Below are 19,395 nucleotides of genomic sequence, written 5' to 3' on the forward strand. Positions count from 1 at the left end.
GGATGACTTTCCTTTTGTGTGAGTGTTTTGATGATTCCGGTGCAAGTTCCTTTTTTTCCTCACAGCTCTGCAGATTACTGCTTTTGTTAAAAATAATTAGGTCACACACATTCAATTTTGCATTCCAGGTCCATGCTCATGCATTCATATTAGAACCAGGGTGGCTTGTTGAGTCGTATGCAAATTAAATTCACCCAATCTCTTTGTTCAACAGTGAAAACAGCAATCAAGCAGTTCACTCTGATTCAATTGATCAATAAATCAGTCAACAGATAAATAGGTTCTTAAAGGGACTCTGCATCCAGACTGATATTTCATATAATTTAAGTCTAAGAAATTTTCTCATTTGCTACTTCTAATTTGTGAATAATTACAATTTATAATTAGGTAATACAGACTGGGAGAATATATAATACATATAGTAATTTAATTTACAAATTCCACTATATTATTTCTGACTAATATAAAAGCACTTTAACCTAAATGAAGGCACACTGCGTCTCTCTGCTTATTAAGATTCATATAACTTATATCATATAATAACAATTGAAGACATAGGTTTTTCTTACCTCTTTGAGATGAAAATAATTCACAGATGTTATCCACCAGCTACTTGTTAAGTTAAAGACAGTATATAGACGTGCTTCATCTAAAAAAAAAAATCCACTGCATGACCTTACGTAGTCTATTCTTCCCGATATTAAAGACATAAAAAAGGTCTTTCCTTCCTGTCTCTTTTCTGTGGGACGCCTGCCTGGAGCGAAGTCCGAACCGGCTCTCTTCATCTCGGCAGCTAATCGTGAGAAAGAATGTTCCAATGGGGTCTAATGGGTACAGAGGATTTTTGGCTGTAGCAGAACAGAGGCCTTTGTTTCTAGAGGATCCCAGTGAAAAGAGGAGTGCTCCAGTTTCGAGTGTGGGATGATTTACTTGTATGCATGTGCCTTGGTCTATTGAAGCAGACCGTGGATTCATAATATATATGAAAAAGATACAAAAAAATCACACAAATGCTGATAATATCCCCCTTAAAAAGAATAGAATTCAACATGTATTAAAATATATTAAACAGCCCTTTATTGTGACCAGGTTTCATGACTATACAGATCTGAAATGATCAAGACCTTGACAACCCAATGATCGAGACCAATCCAGGTCACACGGAGCTTTAAGTTAGTCACACAGTTAGAAGGACGAGGCAGAATCTGGAATCTGACTGATACAAAACTTGGTCTGTTCCTCCTCATGACAGAAAGAGTAAAGCACCATGCTGATAGTTCGAGTGAGAGCTCGCTGACGGCACAGTACAACCCCAATGTGATCACTATACAGGAAACACCATTATGAGGCCAATCCAAAGCACGTTCTTTTCCTGCTGATTACAATACCACTCATGAGCTGAAATATTACCAGTAACTACAGTGTAGATGCAAACTTTTTTTTTAATGAGGCCCAATTAAGTATGCGGGAAAAAAAATAGAAAGGTAAAGCAAATATATGGGAATCTGGGGGCTATGAGGGGCCTGGAGTGCTTTTACAATCTGCAGTGATGGTACTGAAAGTCAGAAAAACCTGTCCAGATTTATTATAACTTAGAATATTTACCATAAGTCTTGAAGAGATGATTAAACAGGAGGATTGGGAACAGATGTGATAAAATGCACATACAGTACAAAGATTGTGGTCGTAAATGCACAGAAACTGTACACATCAATACACAGAGAGACAGACACACACCCACACACACTCCCACGCACTCTCACTCACGCGCACACACTTTCCATTGGAGTTCTGGTGTCATATGTTCGTGATGACTTTAGAGTGCCTCAGTGCCGTGCTGAGTGCTGAACTCCTGGAAGTCCTCGGGGATGGTGTCTGTGGAAAATGAGACGTCGGGTATCATGAGACAAGCTCAATATCGAACAGCACAGAGAGGCCAAACTAATTTCACTTCACAGTTTCAGTCGTGCTCATGCAGCAACGTGATAATATATAATACAGACGCTTCCCAGACACAAGTCATAGAGGTCAATATGGGAAATAATATTATGCGTTATTGTCAAGACTACTGCAGCTCGGCTAGACGCTCCGTGAGGGTCTATATTTACATGGTGCCTGGAACTGAATGCTAATGTCAGCAGGATAATATGCTCGAAAGCAATTCTAGCATTCTGGTGTTTAGCACAGAGGTTCACATAATTAGTTAACCATATTAGAATACTTACATGTATCTGACTAGCACAGCAGTGGCTGATGGAACTCTTATTCATTTTGTGGGTGAACTTTTTACAAATTGAAAGTTTGACCAGATGATGGCGCTAGATGAAAAATTAAAGGATTGCCGCAATAATTACAACGCATCCTGTGGGGAAGATGAAAGTTTAAGACAAACCATCTGCTAGATGAGATATTTTAGTCAGGAGGAAAGTTATGGGACTGGCCAACATTACTTTCCCTCTAGTGACGCCTCATAAGAGAACAGAAAACTGCCTTGAAAGAGAATGCGAGAGACATAACGACAGATATAATGTATGGATCTGATGAAGCGCTCTCACCATTGCAGCGGTATTTCAGATTGGACCAGATGATGTTTTCTTGAGAGAAGCAGAACACGCCAAGTCGTCCTCCTCTCATGGTCGTGTCAATCGTCACTCCAGAGTCTGCGACCAGCTCAGTTCCCTCATAAAACCGAGCTCTGAACAAAAGAAACAGAGGATGTTTTATTTTTATGTCTGTTGTTTACTTATTAAAAGCTTTTATGCCTTCTATGTCAACCATCAAGGGCCAGGACTCAAAAGGGGAGCAACTGTATTGACCATTGACTGTTAATAAAGATGACAGAACGAAAGCTCCCTCAAAAGTGAAGCCAAATAATTTCCCCCTGGTGGCTGGCTGCAGTAGAGGTCATAAATCCTGCCTCCTGCCACCAAATTAATACGATATAGTGGGGGTATACAAAAAAAGGTTTCTCATGCTCGAAATGAAAGTAGCTCTATGTTCAGAGGGAGGAGTACGGTCTACAACTGAAAGGGATCAAGGAGATGCAAGGTTTATGCCATGAACACAAGTCAACGGAGTTTGTGTTATTACCCTCACTGCCACAAGGGGGAGGCAAAAGCTTCAAACTGCAGGTTGAACCAACTTCATAAAGTGAGTTAATTTGAGCTTCACATGTGATGGGATTGTCTTCACATTAAATGGAGCGTTGTTTCCAGTCTTCATGCAAAGCTTCAAACTGAGCAGACAGATGTGAGAGCGCTGTTCGTCCTACCTGATGTATCCAACCTGGGGACGGTGCTGCAGGTACCAGCGGTAGGACACCTTGTCCTTCCAGCCGACATTTCTCGGGTCCTTCCACAGCAGACGCACCTGGTCATTTGTGTCTCCCGTGTGCCACAGCGAGTTCCTTAAGTGCTCCCCGGGGCCCGATCTAGACTTCACCGCCTGGCGAACAGACACATAGAGGTGAGGAGGGATGCGGAGGCAGACAGATGAGACAGAAAAGCAGGAGTGGAGAAAATATGGATAAAAATAGTGGGAGCTGGGGGAGTTGTGTCTTTTTTTTGAGCTTTGTGCTTTCACCTTGAGTTGGATGCCGGGCTCGGCTACAGCTCTGAAAGGTGTCGCCTGCCAGTAGGTTTGTTCGGTCTGCTTCCACATCACCACGTAGAAGGATGAGGAATCCTGGTAGCCAAAGATGAAGCCGGCGTAGTCATCATCAGTCACTGTGTTCACATGGAACGTCCCCTCAAAGTCCACTCCACTGAAAGCAGTGTAACCTGATAACAGAGGGAAGGATTATCACATTATATATGTTCGGACTGGGATATGTTTTGGAAACATTATGTATTTTTAATGATTGATATTCAACTCAGAGAGGAAATACATCTTACCAACAGCAAGTCCTGGATCACTATTCATGGTCTGAACTATTTCCATTCCCTGGGGGACAGAGACGGACGCTGTTAAGAAGGAATCTTGCACTTTGATGCCATATCATACTGAAATAATTATAAGTTATATACGAGATCTATAAAAATGAGATGTACATGCGCTTAACATTTCGTTTTTAGCACAGGGTTTTGGCCACTTGGGGGACAGCATGCTCGATCAATCCTTTATGACATCAAATTGAATAACCAATTAAATAGCTATTCATGTTGCCCATCTTTACATAGAGTCTATGTGGTGACTCAGTAAACATTCACTTATTTACACATCGATCAGTTTTATATCAACAATATAATTACTCTCTTTTGTTTTTATTCTCCACTCACATCCTGAGATCAATATTTGTCTCTTTAGCAGCTAAATGCTCCAATACGTTCCCCAGGTAGACAGCAACTGTGTCATTCTGCTGTTTGGTGCCGAGCAGGTAGTCTAACAATAGCTCCTTTAAATTTAAGATAATGCAAGTTGTGATTTCGCCTTATATGACCGATAAATTCATTTAAAATAAAGTTTGAACAGTGAGTAATCTCACCTGGTTCAAAACGACCCAGTTGGGATCGATCTGGGCGTCACCCTCAGGGTCCAGCACCACTGTCTGATAGGCCCTGAAGTCAGTCAAGGTGACCTCAGCGTTCTCGGGGCAGTTGTCAATCCTGTCGATCACTTTGTCCTGGTCAAAGTCGGACTCACATATGTCTCCAACTCCGTCATCTGAGGCACAAGACGGGGACATTAAACCTCTGAAGCTCTGAGGAAAATGAGACGGTCATTATTTCATGATTGAGGCACAAGAACAGATAGTGCCTTCCATTCAATTTCAAGCAGGATCCCTTTCCATATTGTCACGATGAACAGATTTCAGACAAACTTGATCAAAAATGTCACGGCGGCCTGCTCCAGGGGAACTCGATGTCCTTGCCCAGAAGCCGCAGAGCTGCAAGGGCTGAATATAAAACGTCTTAGATAAAAGTTCTGAAAGTCTTTTTCTAAAATGAATAGTTAAAATATAACTAAAGACTTTTTTTTACTGTGTGTTGCAACTGTTCCAGTTTTGATGGACTTTGCATTGAAGCTCGCTCTGGTCCGTACCCTGCTGTGAGTGAGTGTTCAGAATTAGAAACTGCTCTGATGCATTCGCCATGGTGGAATGTGCTGTGATGGAGTCTCTCCGGCACATTAGGTGGTGTTATGCCAACCTGTTTTTATCTTGTACTATATTCATAGACTGTAGTTAATGGAGTGGATTAGTAAATAGCAGGATTGCAGTTATGATGGACTTTTAAGACACAATGTTCCATTGCAAGGACAAATGAATGTCCTTACCCTCCATGTGGGAGTCTGAATACATTTTTCTAAGCTCCAAAACATGCAAACAAATATCTTATATTTTTGTATAAGCCTTAAAATAACACATCTAACAATCTCTTCATCATGTTTAGAGGCACAGAGTGAGAAGAACTGTACATCCTCAGGACACAGCTGGTCATACAGACCTCCTCTTCTTCCTCTCCACATCACAGAGCTCCCTGATTACCAATCAGACCTCCCCCTGCAACACTTGATTTCAGTGGGTACTTCTCTGTCGCTGGCTTCACAGCCCATTTTCCCAACATTAAATGTCACAGAATTGCCAGATGGGTGCTGGGGCAAAAAATAAGTGAAATTTTTTCCACAGCAAAATTGCCACTTGATCTGCCCCTAAGGTTGCTTTTGCTTGGGTGTGAAATTGGGGGCCACAGACTGCATGTGTGGGACATTCAGGGAGAATATGGATGCTGAGATGAAAAGATGAACATTACCTCTGACCACCGCTGCGTTTTAGTGGATCTGAATGTTGTGTCATTTCGAGGCGTTTTGGACGTATTGTGTGTTTGAGACTCACTGTTGTCGTCAGTCTGGTCAGGGTTTGGTACCAGCCGACAGTTGTCCGGTCCCGGTGGAATCATGTCCGGGATGCCGTCGTTGTCATCGTCGTCGTCACACTCGTCCCCCAGCCCGTCTTTGTCTGTGTCCAGCTGAGAGCTATTGATCACGAACGGGCAGTTATCCTTGGTGTCCTGGTGACCGTCGCCATCACTACAGGGACAGAGACATGATCACAGGATGTGAATGAAAGCTGGAGTATCAGAAGATATCTGATATATGTAAGCTAATAATGTAGAGACTGTGTGTGTGTGTGTGTACCTGTCTTGGTTTGTGTCGCAGGAGTCTCCGACCAGGTCATTATCAACATCAGACTGAAACAAGAGCAGAGAGTTCATCCAACCATCCAACCTTCATCTATCTATCTATCTATTTATCTATCTATCTATCTATCTGTCTATCTGTCTATCTATATATCTATATATATCTATCTATCTATCTATCTATCTATCTATCTATCTATCTATCTATCTATCTATCTATCTATCTATCTATCTATCTATATCAATCTGTCTATCAATCTGTCCTTCCATCTGACCTGGTTCGGGTTGTATCTATCTATCTATCTATCTGTCTGTCTGTCTGTCTGTCTGTCTATCTATCTATCTATCTATCTATCTATCTACCTACCTACCTACCTACCTACCTACCTACCTACCTACCTACCTACCTACCTACCTACCTACCTACCTACCTACCTACCTACCTACCTACCTACCTATCTATCTATCTATCTATCTATCTATCTATCTATCTACCTACCTACCTACCTACCTACCTACCTACCTACCTACCTACCTACCTACCTACCTATCTATCTATCTATCTATCTATATCAATCTGTCTATCAATCTGTCTATCAATCTCTCCGTCCATCTGACCTGGTTCGGGTTGTATCTATCTATCTATTTGTCTATCTGTCTATCTGTCTATCTGTCTATCTATCTATCAATCTATCAATCTATCTATCTATCTATCTATCTATCTATCTATCTATCTATCTATCAATCTGTCTATCAATCCATCCGTCCATCTGACCTGGTTCGGGTTGTAGATGTCAGGGCAGCTGTCGCAGGCGTCCCCCACTCCGTCTCCGTCTTGGTCCCGCTGGTCTCTGTTCTGGAGTCTCTGGCAGTTGTCCAGCATGTTTTTCAGGCCTGATTGAAACAGTTAGCGTCATTTTGCATCAAGTCACGTCCGGTCCCTTTTACAGCAGTGGATAAAGATTGTTGTCATGTTACTGTAGCATAAAACCAACTGACATTATGGTAATTTATTCTGTAGCTCTAACAGCGGGAAAAGGGCGAATGCTTACAAAGTGTTTTCTTTACAACCCTAGGATAATTTATTGAGGGACATAATATTAATCATTTTTGATAGTTAATCATTTGAGTAAATGTTCCCACCAGAAATGCCAAGCATTTGCTAATTTACATTTTCCAGGTGCGGATTTCTTTCTCTTATTTCCCTGTCAACTGAATATAAGAAGTAACTTGAGGGAATTTGGGCTGTTGGAAATTGTGATGGTATTTATTACATCCAAAAATAGTGGGAGTGTTTGCCGCTGATCCAATATAGACAAATAATCAATTAATAAGGAAAAGACTTAACATATTAAATGACAATGCAAAAAATCCTTAGGGACAGCCCTACAAACAAACCATATGTTTAGGTGTTTCCAAATATGAAACTGTTCACACTGATACAGTCATAGAATGTTTACTTAATAGTTAAGTCTGATCATTCAAATCAATCTGTCGATGTATTAATGTCGAGGTTTTGTGTGATTTTTAGTCAAGTAACTTATAAATATTCATCAGTTCAGTGATTAAATCTATATTTGATCAGTAAACACATTGAATAACTTGAGACATTATACTCCCATACAGCCCGGATACCCGAGTTATTTCCCAGCATGGTGTTTGTAAATCCACCACTAGGCTGCGCTGTTGCACTTGCTAAGCGGCTGAGCACCAGTTTGAGTTAAGCAGCAGTTTTCTGTTGATCGCAGGGAGGCAGCAGCAGCACCACGTATGCGTAAAGGTCAGGCAGGAGCGATTGGACAGAGGAAAACCTATCTTCTCTCCTGCGGAGGTTTTTCAGGTGTAATCATACTGGTGAATGATCAAAGCTTGTGTTCGCTCTGGGGTCACACTGGGCCTGGCTTTGATTTGTTTTGGGATTTTTTCTCCCCACTGCTGTTTCTCACGGCTCAGATGGCTTACGAGAGGATCCACAACACCACACGGTGATATATTTATACAATTAGATTTAGGAAGATGTGAATATCTCTGAAACACCAGTCTGCATCAGTGCCTTGAACCAAGGAGCAGTGTTTAGATGAGAAGGAGAGAACAGAGTAATACATTGTAACACAGAGGGCCTTCAGAGATGCTGGTTATATAACTGGAGCGTCAGCGTTAGTGATGCAATTTCTCCACATACCATCTCCGTCCATGTCTTCATCGCAGGCGTCCCCTTTGCCGTCGCTGTCTGTGTCCCTCTGGTCGGGGTTCTCCATCACGCGGCAGTTGTCACATGCGTCACCGTGGCTGTCCTTATCGCTGTTCCTCTGGTCCACGTTGGGCTTCAACCAGCAGTTGTCCTGAGACGGACAGAGACACACAACTGTCATCTGTGCACATTTGTGTCCTGGAAAAAGAATGGTTCCACTTGCGTTTCGGGGCAGTTTGTGTATTATGGTGTAAAGTATGTGCCTTGACCGGATGGAAATAGTATTTACTGGTGGTCAGACAAATCAAGCAGTTTGAATGACCCTGTGATTTGCATTTGCCGTATTATAGACTAAAATATGGATCAGTTATTAGAGAAATAAATATCAATAGCTGCAGGCAATGTGTGATACAGTGGCCGTAAAGGGGCCACAATGTACACAGAGGGGCCAATTATCCGCCCAGCATCCATGCACAACTGCTGATACAGTAAGGTGCATGTTTAAGTAAATCAATGTTTACTGTTAGCTCTATAGCTTTCATTCAAAACCACACATCATTAAATATGATTTGAAATTTGTTGCTTTTTCAAGCACATTGTGTACTTCAGAATATATAAGATCTTGCCGAATTGCCGTTTGTATTGCTAGAAAGTGACTGAAAGAAAAGACTCATTACAGGAAAGGGGCACTTCAGGGGCCAATCGGATTTTAGCTGAGGCCAGAGCCCCCTGGCTCCCCCCTGATGTGCTCCCATGAGTGTGACATTTCCACCAACCTGTTCGTTTGGAATACCATCACCATCTGCATCATCATCACAGGCGTCTCCATGGCTGTCCCTGTCAGCGTCTTCTTGACCAGAGTTAGGGATGTACATACAGTTATCCTGTGGAGAGACGTTACAGGGACAGAATGAAATGAAGACCCCTCAGTCGTGACTAAGATGTATTTGCTGAAAATCTGCTCTACATTTACCTTTCTGCAGCTTGAATCCTTGCATTTGAGTTTCTCATCTGGGTATCCATCAATGTCAGTGTCCTTCCCGCACAGGTACCCGTTACCTGCCCAGCCAATTCCACACTGACAAGACAAATGAAACTCCTCAGGAAATCAGGCAGCAGCATATGTATATATCGAGTGTAGGTGTGTACAGGAAGTACATCAGAGTGTGTGAGAGGGTGTGGAATCCTACCAGACAGGAGACGGACCCGTCCCTTTCTACGGTGCACTGGGCGTTGCCATCGCAGGGGTTGGTCAGGCTGTTGCCGCAGCTGACCTCCGGCTTGCAGCCTTTCTGCTGGTCTCCGATGAAGCCCGTCTTGCAGGTGCCGCACTGATAGGAGCCCTGAGTGGGGATGAGCACAGTGACGTACGAGCTCCTTTCAGAAAAGTCCCACGAATGAAATAATCGTCCCAGCGTGTTTTAGAATCCTTACCACAGAGTTGTGACAGATTGAGTTTGCGGTGCAGCCTCCGTTGTTCGGCCCTTTGCATTCATCAATGTCGTCACACACCTGAATGATGCAATATGAAAATAATGTAAATGTTTATTTGACAATTTATGTAATAATTACAGCATAAAATACACAAAAGAGTCCACCCTACCCACAAGCTTTAATAGCAGACCTCAGACCTGTTGTAGCTGTGTTGAAACACTAAATATTTTGTACAAACGGGGCATTATAAACGTAGATTTAAGATCCACCTAGAAATACATTGCACTTTACTTTTTAAACTACCTGGCTCATAATAATTAATTAGCCAACACATTACAGCCCCCATACCTACTTTGCAGTTACTTTAACAAGGAATCCCTTTATTTAACATCCCATAAACCCCAGATTTACATTGTGATGAGGTTCCCCCCACATTGTCAGTGCTTTGTTCTGATGGTGGCGCACTGTTACTATGGAGGCCATGTCTTCAGAGGGTAAGCTTTGAAAGAAAAGTTGGTAAAACATCTAGAAAGCTGACGTGACACCTCATTGGGTTAATGCATTGCTCACAACCCTAGTTTTTATATAATTTGTTCAAAAATCGAATATAAAACATGTGTCCTGCACCTTAATAGTTTATTATCTGAGGAAAGAAGCAGTCCGATAGGTTCTTCTTTAACACTAGATTTCATTGTCTGATGAATCCAAAATAATACACTATTTTATTTTATTTTAATAAAAAAAGCACAGTATTAAATATTTTAAATCTATACATTTATACCAGTGTTCGAGGCTTAATGTGATGGTTTCTTCCTCAGCAGCAATGCAATATATTTAAGTCCCCTATCCACACAAAAATACGATTTGCTCATTGTCACTTCATTTGGATTGTTTGACCTTCACTGTAGGATAATGTATGTGCACCGTTTGACGCCAGACGCCAGTTCTCACATTAATCTGCTGAGAGGAGAAGATTCTCTGTGAACAACTACTTTGAATCCTCCACTGCACAAACACTGACATTGGACTTTTCAGTAACATTGGAAAGTGTTTATGGAAATGTAAAAAGTATTTGCATTTGTCACAGATTCTTGATTTTTCAATGAGGGAGCAGGAGAAGATTTAATCATAAGATTTCATTTCATATTTTAAAATAGGTCTGGAAGGTGTCTTTACTATTAATGTACTGGAGGGTGTCTTTACTAATAAGAGTCTACTCATAAGAAGATCATACCTTAGAAACACAGTAAATTATACTATAACTAATATAATCGTAATATCCTCATTACCTTGCTTTTGCCATTTTTCCTGCTCGGTTTCCCAGTAACAATTTATTACACCCCATCATTTTTTTAACAACTACTTGTTAATAAAAAAAACAAAAACTAATGTGGTGTATAATTCACTTAAACACAAGTGTTACTACACTCACATATTTATCCATATAAACCTGGAATACAGTATTTAGTTGATATTACATGTTCTTATTAATCATATTAAATAATTACACAATAACCCTAACCCTGTATTCTCTCTACAATAAGCCTTGGTGTTCTATGTTATCTTTGATGCATACTTTAATTTGCATACATCTTTTTTTCATTCTGTTCTGATTGTGTTTGTGTGTGTGTGTGTGTGTGTTTGTCCTCATAACTCTATTCACTCATTTACCTGTTTGTTGGTCTGAGCGTACACAATCCCCACACCCTCCACAGGCAGGCCAGTGAAGCCCAGCGGACAGGCGTCGCAGCGGAAGCCCGGGGCGGTGTTGACGCACTTCACGCCGGGATAGCAGGGGTTAAACTGGCACTGTGGGAAGGAGGACATGAGCTCTGTTGAAGCTGCAAAATGTATGTGGCTCTCACAGGGCTGTCCCCCCCCCTCCCAAAAGCTTTTAAGTCTGATGACACTTTTGCACATGCAAAAAAGGGAATACTGAAAAGGCCGGTCCCTAGAAAAGAGGTCAGCGCAAACACGAAAAGACAGACAGGCAAACACATGCACAAACTTGGAGTATTACATCCTTATGAGGACCTCCGTGTTCAGGTGTAATTCCTTAACTTTGACAAAGTTACCAAACTTTTACCTTCACCTGCAGCTGAGGTCTCCAAACCCCTTGACTACGTATTAACATCTCATGATCTCATTGCCACATTCTTTGTCTAACTCCCCCAAAAAGTAGCAAAATTACTTCGTAAACTTTATCATAGACTTCTTGAAACCTGGAAATCTCAGTTCTGAAATATTCAAATCGTCTAGATCCTAGACCCCAATTTGGAGGCTCATGGTTCCATGGAGTACCACCAGATAATGCCCTGAAGTACACACTTGGACCATCTATAATGGGGCAACATGTTGACCTGCAGAGGCATGTTGCCATATATTGGGATCGCAGTTCCCAGTTCAAATCCTGTATTGAATGTTATTCCAACTCTCTACTGTCTCATTTACTATCGCCTCTCTCTTAGGACTTTTTTGGATACAAGTCTGAAAAATACTAACATGACCTGAAGGCCCAGTTTCTTGCTTTGTTTCTTGAGTTTCTGCGTCAACATTTTGTCCACACTGCAATATCTCATAGATCACAGCCGCCTCGTGGGAGTTGATGCTGAATTTTACAGTTGAGGAGAAGAAACACAAACTGAGCTTTACCTCGTTCACATCGTCACAGTTGTAACCGTCCCCGGTGTACCCGTCGGGACAGGGTCCGCACTCCACACCTTCCGCTGTCTCTATACACATATCGTCTCGGAAACAGACACCTGGGGCACACTTTGGTTTCACCACCTCAGTTCCACCCAAGCCTTTAAATCGACAGAGGACATTTTTCTGTATTATTGTCTGCAGTTCTAGTTTGTTGACTCTCCAGAAGTAGCCATTAAGCATCATATTTACTGGTGAGAGACATGGCAGGTTTTTGGAGATGAACTTACCGCAGGCCTGACACTCTGAGATGGTGTTTCTGAGAAATGAGGTCTCCTTGACCTACAAAAGTTCAGCCATAAACACACGTTTATATGCATCTGTCAGAGAGGTCAGAGGTGAGGTAGCAGGAATTACGTGGGACCCATAGGAACTGTAAAAGGATATTTACCTGCTGAATGAGGACGTCTTTCAGCTCACTTACCACCTTGGTCAGCTCCAGCATTTGATTTGACAGCTGCTTGGTGTTGACCCCTAAAAGACAGGGACTGTTATTTTGTCTGAGTCGAGCAGAGGGGCCTGTTCTCAACTGGCTGTCATGTTCCTACCACTGTGATCATTTTCCGGGGATCATTTGTCCCTCTGGAAGTTTACCTCCACACATGGACTCTTACCCAGAGTTTGAACCGAGTCCCTTTGTTGGAAATGGCAGTCTTGTAATGAAGCGACATTCTCAAAAGTGTCTCCAACCACCAGCTTGAGCTCGTCTACGCTCTCCTGTTTGAATAAAACAAGTAAAACGATTCAGCCATTTGAAAACCTGCAGATTCAATACTGAAACGTTGTTGTATGGAAATGCTGAATGTGATGGGTCACCTGGTCTCGGGTTTGCATGGTCTTTAGCTCCACCGTGCCATAGCCTGCTGGCAAGCCCTGGAAGGCAGCGGGGAGATCCCTGATTGTCTCCACCAGCCTGCAGTCCAGATGCAGCTCCAGCCCTCCTGGCCCCTGCTGCTGCATCCCCTTCAGGTGGAACAACAGTCGGTGTTGTTGGCCGTCCGCCAGCACCAGGTTGTTGAAGGTGACTGAGCTCATCCTTTTGTCGGTCCGCAGGTAGCGTAACACAGCTGAGACGGGGACAAAGCAGGGGGAGTGGAGAAGAGATAAAAGGAGAACGAGTTTAGGCTGCATTTAAATCGTAATTCCTTTAAATTACAACAAGCTTCAAATGTTAACAGCTTTACTTCCTAGGTGATCTGGTGGAAAGTCAGGAGTTTAAAAAAAATCTTTTTAACATGGTTTTATTGGTGCTGTCAAATGTAGCCACCTCAAAAAAAAATCAACGAATAATATTCTCTTGCCTTTTATCTCTATTTTGGTCTCCTCCCTATAATGAGGGAAATAATACTTTGTCTCTTGGGAGTTTTTTTTTTTCAAACAAGGCTGATGATCCCGGTGAGAGTGAATCAAAACAGAAACGTTGAAACACCCTGCAGAGCTGTGGGGGAACTGCGTAACCTTCTTCTTATATTCTCTGTGGGTTCATCACTACATGACCCCATTCACGTAAGCCAACCCCCAGTGCAGCTTTAAAAGTTGTAGTTGCAGCTTCAGCCTCTTTGATTCTCTCCTACCTCTGTTGAGCTTCCCCATCACGGTGAACTCAAAGTACTTGCTGTTGTCCCTTGGGTTGTACAGGCCAAACACGTTGGTGCCGGTCTTGGGCTGCAGCTTGAAGGTGGCCAGGATGAAAGCCTCGTTCACACCTTGCTCGGCCAGACCCCCCTGCAGCAGGTCTGGCAGGCAATCAGGCGAGGTGAGCAGATCATAGACTGTTGGCGGGGATGGGGAAGGAGACAAGCGGTAAAGCACATGAGTAATGGATGATGAGATATGAATATTTACATCCTGCATCCGCAGAGTAAACACATCCTGAGTCAACAAGAAGATGATGATGTTGATCCAGTTCTTGTTGCTCTTATGAGACGCAGTGGCAATCAGTCAGAGCAAACTTGGCAGACAGAGTTAGCTCAAAGAAATCACGGGGAGGAGGACTTCAGAGTAAATCTAAGCTATGTAGTATGACTTTTAGTTGTATGGTTTCTTTACTTCTCTTGTATCTTCACGGTCATAAAAACAAATGTGAATCTTCAGCCACTATTCATTCATTGTGCTCACTGAAAGAGGTATGACGGATTTTTGACATATCCACTGACAGGCTTCTTAGCAGGAGTGAAATGCCAGAGAAGCGCTGTACACTTTCGCTCATGTTTATAGGCCTCCTTTAATAAAGTAGCATGGGAGCTGGGCAGGCCATGAGAGGATGTGCAGTGAATCGTTAGTCCCACCATCTGCACACATCATGAATACACAAGTACCCGGAAAAGCAGTCGGAGAGGCCCTCTGTCGCGAGGGAACAAAATTGCTCCCAAATGCTCCCGCAGATTGGCCGTTGTCAGCCAAGAGCGTGAAGCATGATCTGCAGATGAGAGCCCTTCTTCCTTCTTCTACCTCCTTTTCTCTCTCTCTCTTTACCCGAGGTCCCTTGTGTGTTACGGTGTATTTCACCACAACACGGGGGTTTCAAAAATGCGCGCAGTAAAATGTGACTAAGCCGGCGAAAATGTCCTCTCGCTGTCAACATCGCTTTCGCCAAAAATTGGATGAGTGTTTTTTTGCATTCACAAGAGCCAAGATCACCTGGTAAGTACTGCACAAACAGATGGATCTGTTTTTCACACAATGTGACTTATTGCTCCATTGAATTGGCTTCGGTCCAAAAGTGAACAAAACAAGGGAACAAATGAAAATCATTCCACTCGTCAGGTTTTAAAGAGTAAAGCGTGGTTCATACTCCTGCGTGGGATTGACAAAGAGGCTGCACTATTGCTAATCAGCATGGGGGGATTGGAGTTGATGTCTTTATCACCAGTGTCGATACAAATCGACCTGACGTGTCCCAGGTCATACGTTCTATTCACGTTAGGCCGCAAACAGCAATGAATAATCCTGATTTATTACGAGCAACCAATACAAACAGTGGAAGGGAAATAACTGCCGACTAGCAAACTGACTAGCAGTGTGTTTTTCCCCTCTTGTGCATTGTTTGTGGACAAAACCACGAGTATTTCATGCAATTAAAAGCCAAACAAAATGGAACGTCCTTCACCTTGAACAAAATTGGTGATTTTTCTGGGTTTGAACACTGCGGGAAACATTTTGGATAGTGTAAGTTCCACAAGTCAACAAAATATATAACACAGCTCTGGTCGTGTTTAGCCATTTTCATGAAGAACTGTTACATATTTAACTTCTGATCTAGTTCAGCAACCATCTCTGCGGGCTTCGGATAAATGCTGGCTTTGTTAACTATTATTGCAAGCTCGCTCCAATCCCCGAAGTTTCCATAAAAGCATTTGATGGTGTTAAGAGTCAACGCCAAGCCATTAGTCTGCGGTGGAGCTACCATGTCACTGTGTGTGTGTACTTCAAATTGTGGTGAATGAGCGGATCCTGTTGGAGCTGGAGCTAATAAATGATGAACAACAGTCACTTTTATTAAAAGCTTGTATGTGACTCAACGAACTAAGCCAGAGATGGATGACTCTTCTGTGCTTGTCTGGCCACTGGACGACACGTGCTGCCAGGCCGACCAATCACAGTTGTTGCAGTCTGTGTTGCCATGACGTGTATTGTAGTGTAGTGTAGTGTGTAGGGTCGTGTCAAGCTACGGCATAGTTTACACCAGCTACACCCTCCACACAGTTAATTCCTTAGATTGTATATGACAAGACAGCTTTCTAAAAGTGAGAACAATGCATCTTGATCACCCCCTAGTGGCTGGTTTCAGTACAGGTCATAAATCCTGCGTTCTCCATAGCAGCAGATCATCATTGTCATTTCAGGTAGTTCTTATCGTTATTTTGTATATGGGATATGTGGCTTCATTTCTATAGTGGGGAGAAAGTGGAGACATGTGGTCCGTCCTTAAATACAGTCTATGGTAAATTCAATGACAATTTTATCAATTCACCTACTCTAACAGTGGCTCAGGAGGAGTAGCGGGTGGTTCGAGCCCAGATCCTCTTCATATCCAAAGTTTCTGAACCATAGACTGTATGGTCTGAACCCCAAATTGCCCCTGGTGTTGCCCCTGATCTCCCATGGGTGTTTGCATGAGGGGGTGTAAGAATTTAGTGTAGTCAATGACATTACATAGACACACACACTTTGATATAAAACACACAGTCCTGCTGTTCATAAGTCTTCTGGACAGAGGCCTTTGTGGGAGTCGGGTTGTTTTACACCACAGATCCTGAGAGAGTGCCTCATTTTCACCCCCTGATTAACCTCCGATTTCAAGCTTCATAAAACTAACTGCTGGAAGCCATAAAGTAATCCAGTCTTGCCCTCTCCTTAACACCAGCAGTATAAATCAGTTACGGTTATAGATTACTCCAAAGTGTGCAAAATGGTTGGAATTTTTCAGCGTTTCATCCTATAACAGAGGGTTTGTATGTGGAACACTCTGATTTATCGCAGGTTCCTGTTTGGAGAGATACCGTGTCGGCCATTACCGGTGTTGAGGGAATGACATCATCAACATCAGCAAGTAGTTAACATAAACAGTGAAGTCACGTTTTTCGCAATAGCCATTAGTAACCTAGCTAAAAGGGACAGGGGATCCAATTTGTTTCTTGATGAGAAATAATGTAATAATAATCATGTTGTGCTCTCAGATGCATTCTTTGAGTCATGTCTTTGGAAGACTGGAAGCTCAATATTAACTCTTTAGCTGCCTAATGCCTCAAAATGAAATCTGCTGCAGCCGATAAACAACACTGTGAGTGCTGTGAGATTCAAAACAGTGAAGTTGCAGCTAAACAACAAGATACAACTCGCTGTAAAGCCAAAGAGAGCTGTGGATTCAGATGATAATCCTCTGTTGCTCCACCAAGTGATCCCTCTCGTATTGTCACATTGTGTTTACGTTGTTGTTTGATATCGTGAAAACATAAATTATGGCCTCTTTAAAGATACACTCTGTCCCTGTCTCTGTGCCCGGCTTCCCCCGCAGCTCTAAATTGGCTTCACTCCACGGTGAATTCCAGTCATGCAGACAAGAAGTAATTTGCCAGCGAAATTGATAGATGATGAACGCCATTAATCCGGACCTGCTTCGCACAAAACATCAGGTAGCTATTGCCGAAAAGATCGCAGGGATTAATGGTGCACGAGAGGCACGCCATTTGTCAACGGGGGGGGGGGGGGGGGGGGTTAGAGAGCAGCTGATAAACTATAAACACCAATATTTCTACATGCCTGCTGCAGTTCCACTTTGTTTGTGTGTGTGTGACCTTGAACAAGTTTCTGTGCAGATGTGGGTGTGAGAGAGAGAGAGAGCGAGAGAGAGAGAGAGAGAGAGAGAGAGAGAGAGAGAGAGAGAGAGAGAGAGAGACTGTGTGACTTGAAGTTCAATATTTCACCCGGATCATCTCTGATTATTCCCATGTGTGTGACCCAGCTGAGGACTTTGAATTGGAGTAATACAAAGCAGAGAGCCGAACCTCCTGAGCTGCAGGAATCAAGCAGCTGCATATAGAAATAAAAAAGCAGGGTGACTTTCCTTCAGCAGAATGACGGTGGCTTTAAAAGTCTTTAGTCTTGTAAAAGAAAAGGAAAAACTCTTTACAACCGTCAGAGATATTTCGCATTTTATTTGTACCCCAGAGACTGTCCCGCACCGGGGCTAATCCTTTGTGTTTTTTGGATCTGCGTTTCATATTCTCTTTCACAGTGTCTGCTTTATCCATTATGCATTTCGAGTGGTAAAATACACAGTGCTGCTGCCATTAAATCTCTTTAACACACACTGAAAATGAAGGATTGCATCACAGACAGGATTGACAAAAAAATCCTGAGAGTAAAAAAAAAGAAAATATATCATTTGTATATCTTCCTCTGCATCACTTAACCACAATCAATCTGAAACAATTTGTAAAAGTTGTCATCATATTTACACAACTTCTAAAAAAAGCTAATTAAAGCACTTTTAAACATCACTTACCTAGAGCCTGGGCTTCAACATGTGAGCCCAGTTGGAGCAACAGCTGCGAGGCCAGAACCAGGGCCGCCAACAAGCCCATTTTTCCCCTTCAACTGGTCCCAGATCTGCAGCTTCCCTCCAGTGACTTATCTGAACGTGACACAGTGACAGTTTCCTGTATGTCTGCGTCTGCCCTGAGTGGTGCGCCTGTGTCCCTTCTTTTTGATTTAGCAGCAAGGCGAGACTGTCATGTTAAGCTTAGAGGCTTCTGACAGTTTGTGTGTGTGTGTTGTGCGTGCATATGTGTCTGAATTGAGTGTGTGGATGTGGAGAGAGGACTGCAGGAGTCTTACTGAGGGAGGAGCATCGGGGCCAGAACCTGCTTTTAAAACCTTCCTCAGATGGCCCCATGTGGAGAAGGAGTGACCTGGGGGAAACTCTACTGCATTGGCTCCTACCGGCTGCTGCCAGTTCCCACAGGCTCTTACACAAATGTGCTGCACACGAGCAGCTTCACATCCACGGCAGAAACCCACGTCTGGCCGATGAAATCATGTTTCGACCCAAACTGGAAACATTTTTGTCTCATGAGTTCAGGCTTCAGGGGCTGCATTTCTGGACATGTCTCCAGCCACACCGCTTGTATTTTCTTTTTCACACTGTGCGAGACACTTGCACTTTCCTTCGAGGCATTAAAAGCAACACCTTTCCCATATGCCCTTGCTTCCTCCCTCCTTCCCAGGGCAAAGTCAGGAAATGAGCCTACGCCTTAACAAGCGGCGTTAACCGGCCAGCCGAGCCTCAGACAGGCGGCTGGCTCGCACGGCCTCAAGGTCGTCAGCATGTCTGGCACCACGCACCTCGCCACATTTGGTTGGGTTTGCCTAGGTCTTAATGATGTTTGTTTTTCCCTCTTTCTTTGCCTGTTGCATCTTACTTTCGGA

The 19,395-nt window shown here is 43.0% G+C and overlaps 1 protein-coding gene across 1 annotated transcript; it reads right to left on the minus strand.

The window, feature by feature from the left end:
* Window positions 1-1,054: 1,054 nt before the first annotated feature.
* Window positions 1,055-18,804, minus strand: thbs4b (thrombospondin 4b). Its single transcript, XM_053411883.1, has 22 exons — window positions 18,473-18,804; window positions 14,040-14,237; window positions 13,282-13,532; window positions 13,080-13,182; window positions 12,857-12,939; window positions 12,696-12,747; window positions 12,415-12,566; window positions 11,434-11,571; window positions 9,763-9,840; window positions 9,519-9,671; window positions 9,302-9,406; window positions 9,105-9,212; window positions 8,320-8,479; window positions 6,913-7,031; window positions 6,136-6,188; window positions 5,834-6,027; window positions 4,484-4,662; window positions 3,894-3,942; window positions 3,583-3,779; window positions 3,272-3,444; window positions 2,556-2,695; window positions 1,055-1,875 (listed from the first exon to the last, which is right to left on the minus strand). The coding sequence occupies exons 1-22, from the start codon at window positions 18,549-18,551 to the stop codon at window positions 1,817-1,819; spliced, it is 2,823 nt and encodes a 940-aa protein (XP_053267858.1). The 5' UTR covers window positions 18,552-18,804; the 3' UTR covers window positions 1,055-1,816.
* Window positions 18,805-19,395: the final 591 nt, after the last annotated feature.

Source organism: Pleuronectes platessa, chromosome 19, assembly GCF_947347685.1.
Source record: "Pleuronectes platessa chromosome 19, fPlePla1.1, whole genome shotgun sequence".
NCBI classification, from domain to species: Eukaryota; Metazoa; Chordata; class Actinopteri; order Pleuronectiformes; family Pleuronectidae; genus Pleuronectes; species Pleuronectes platessa.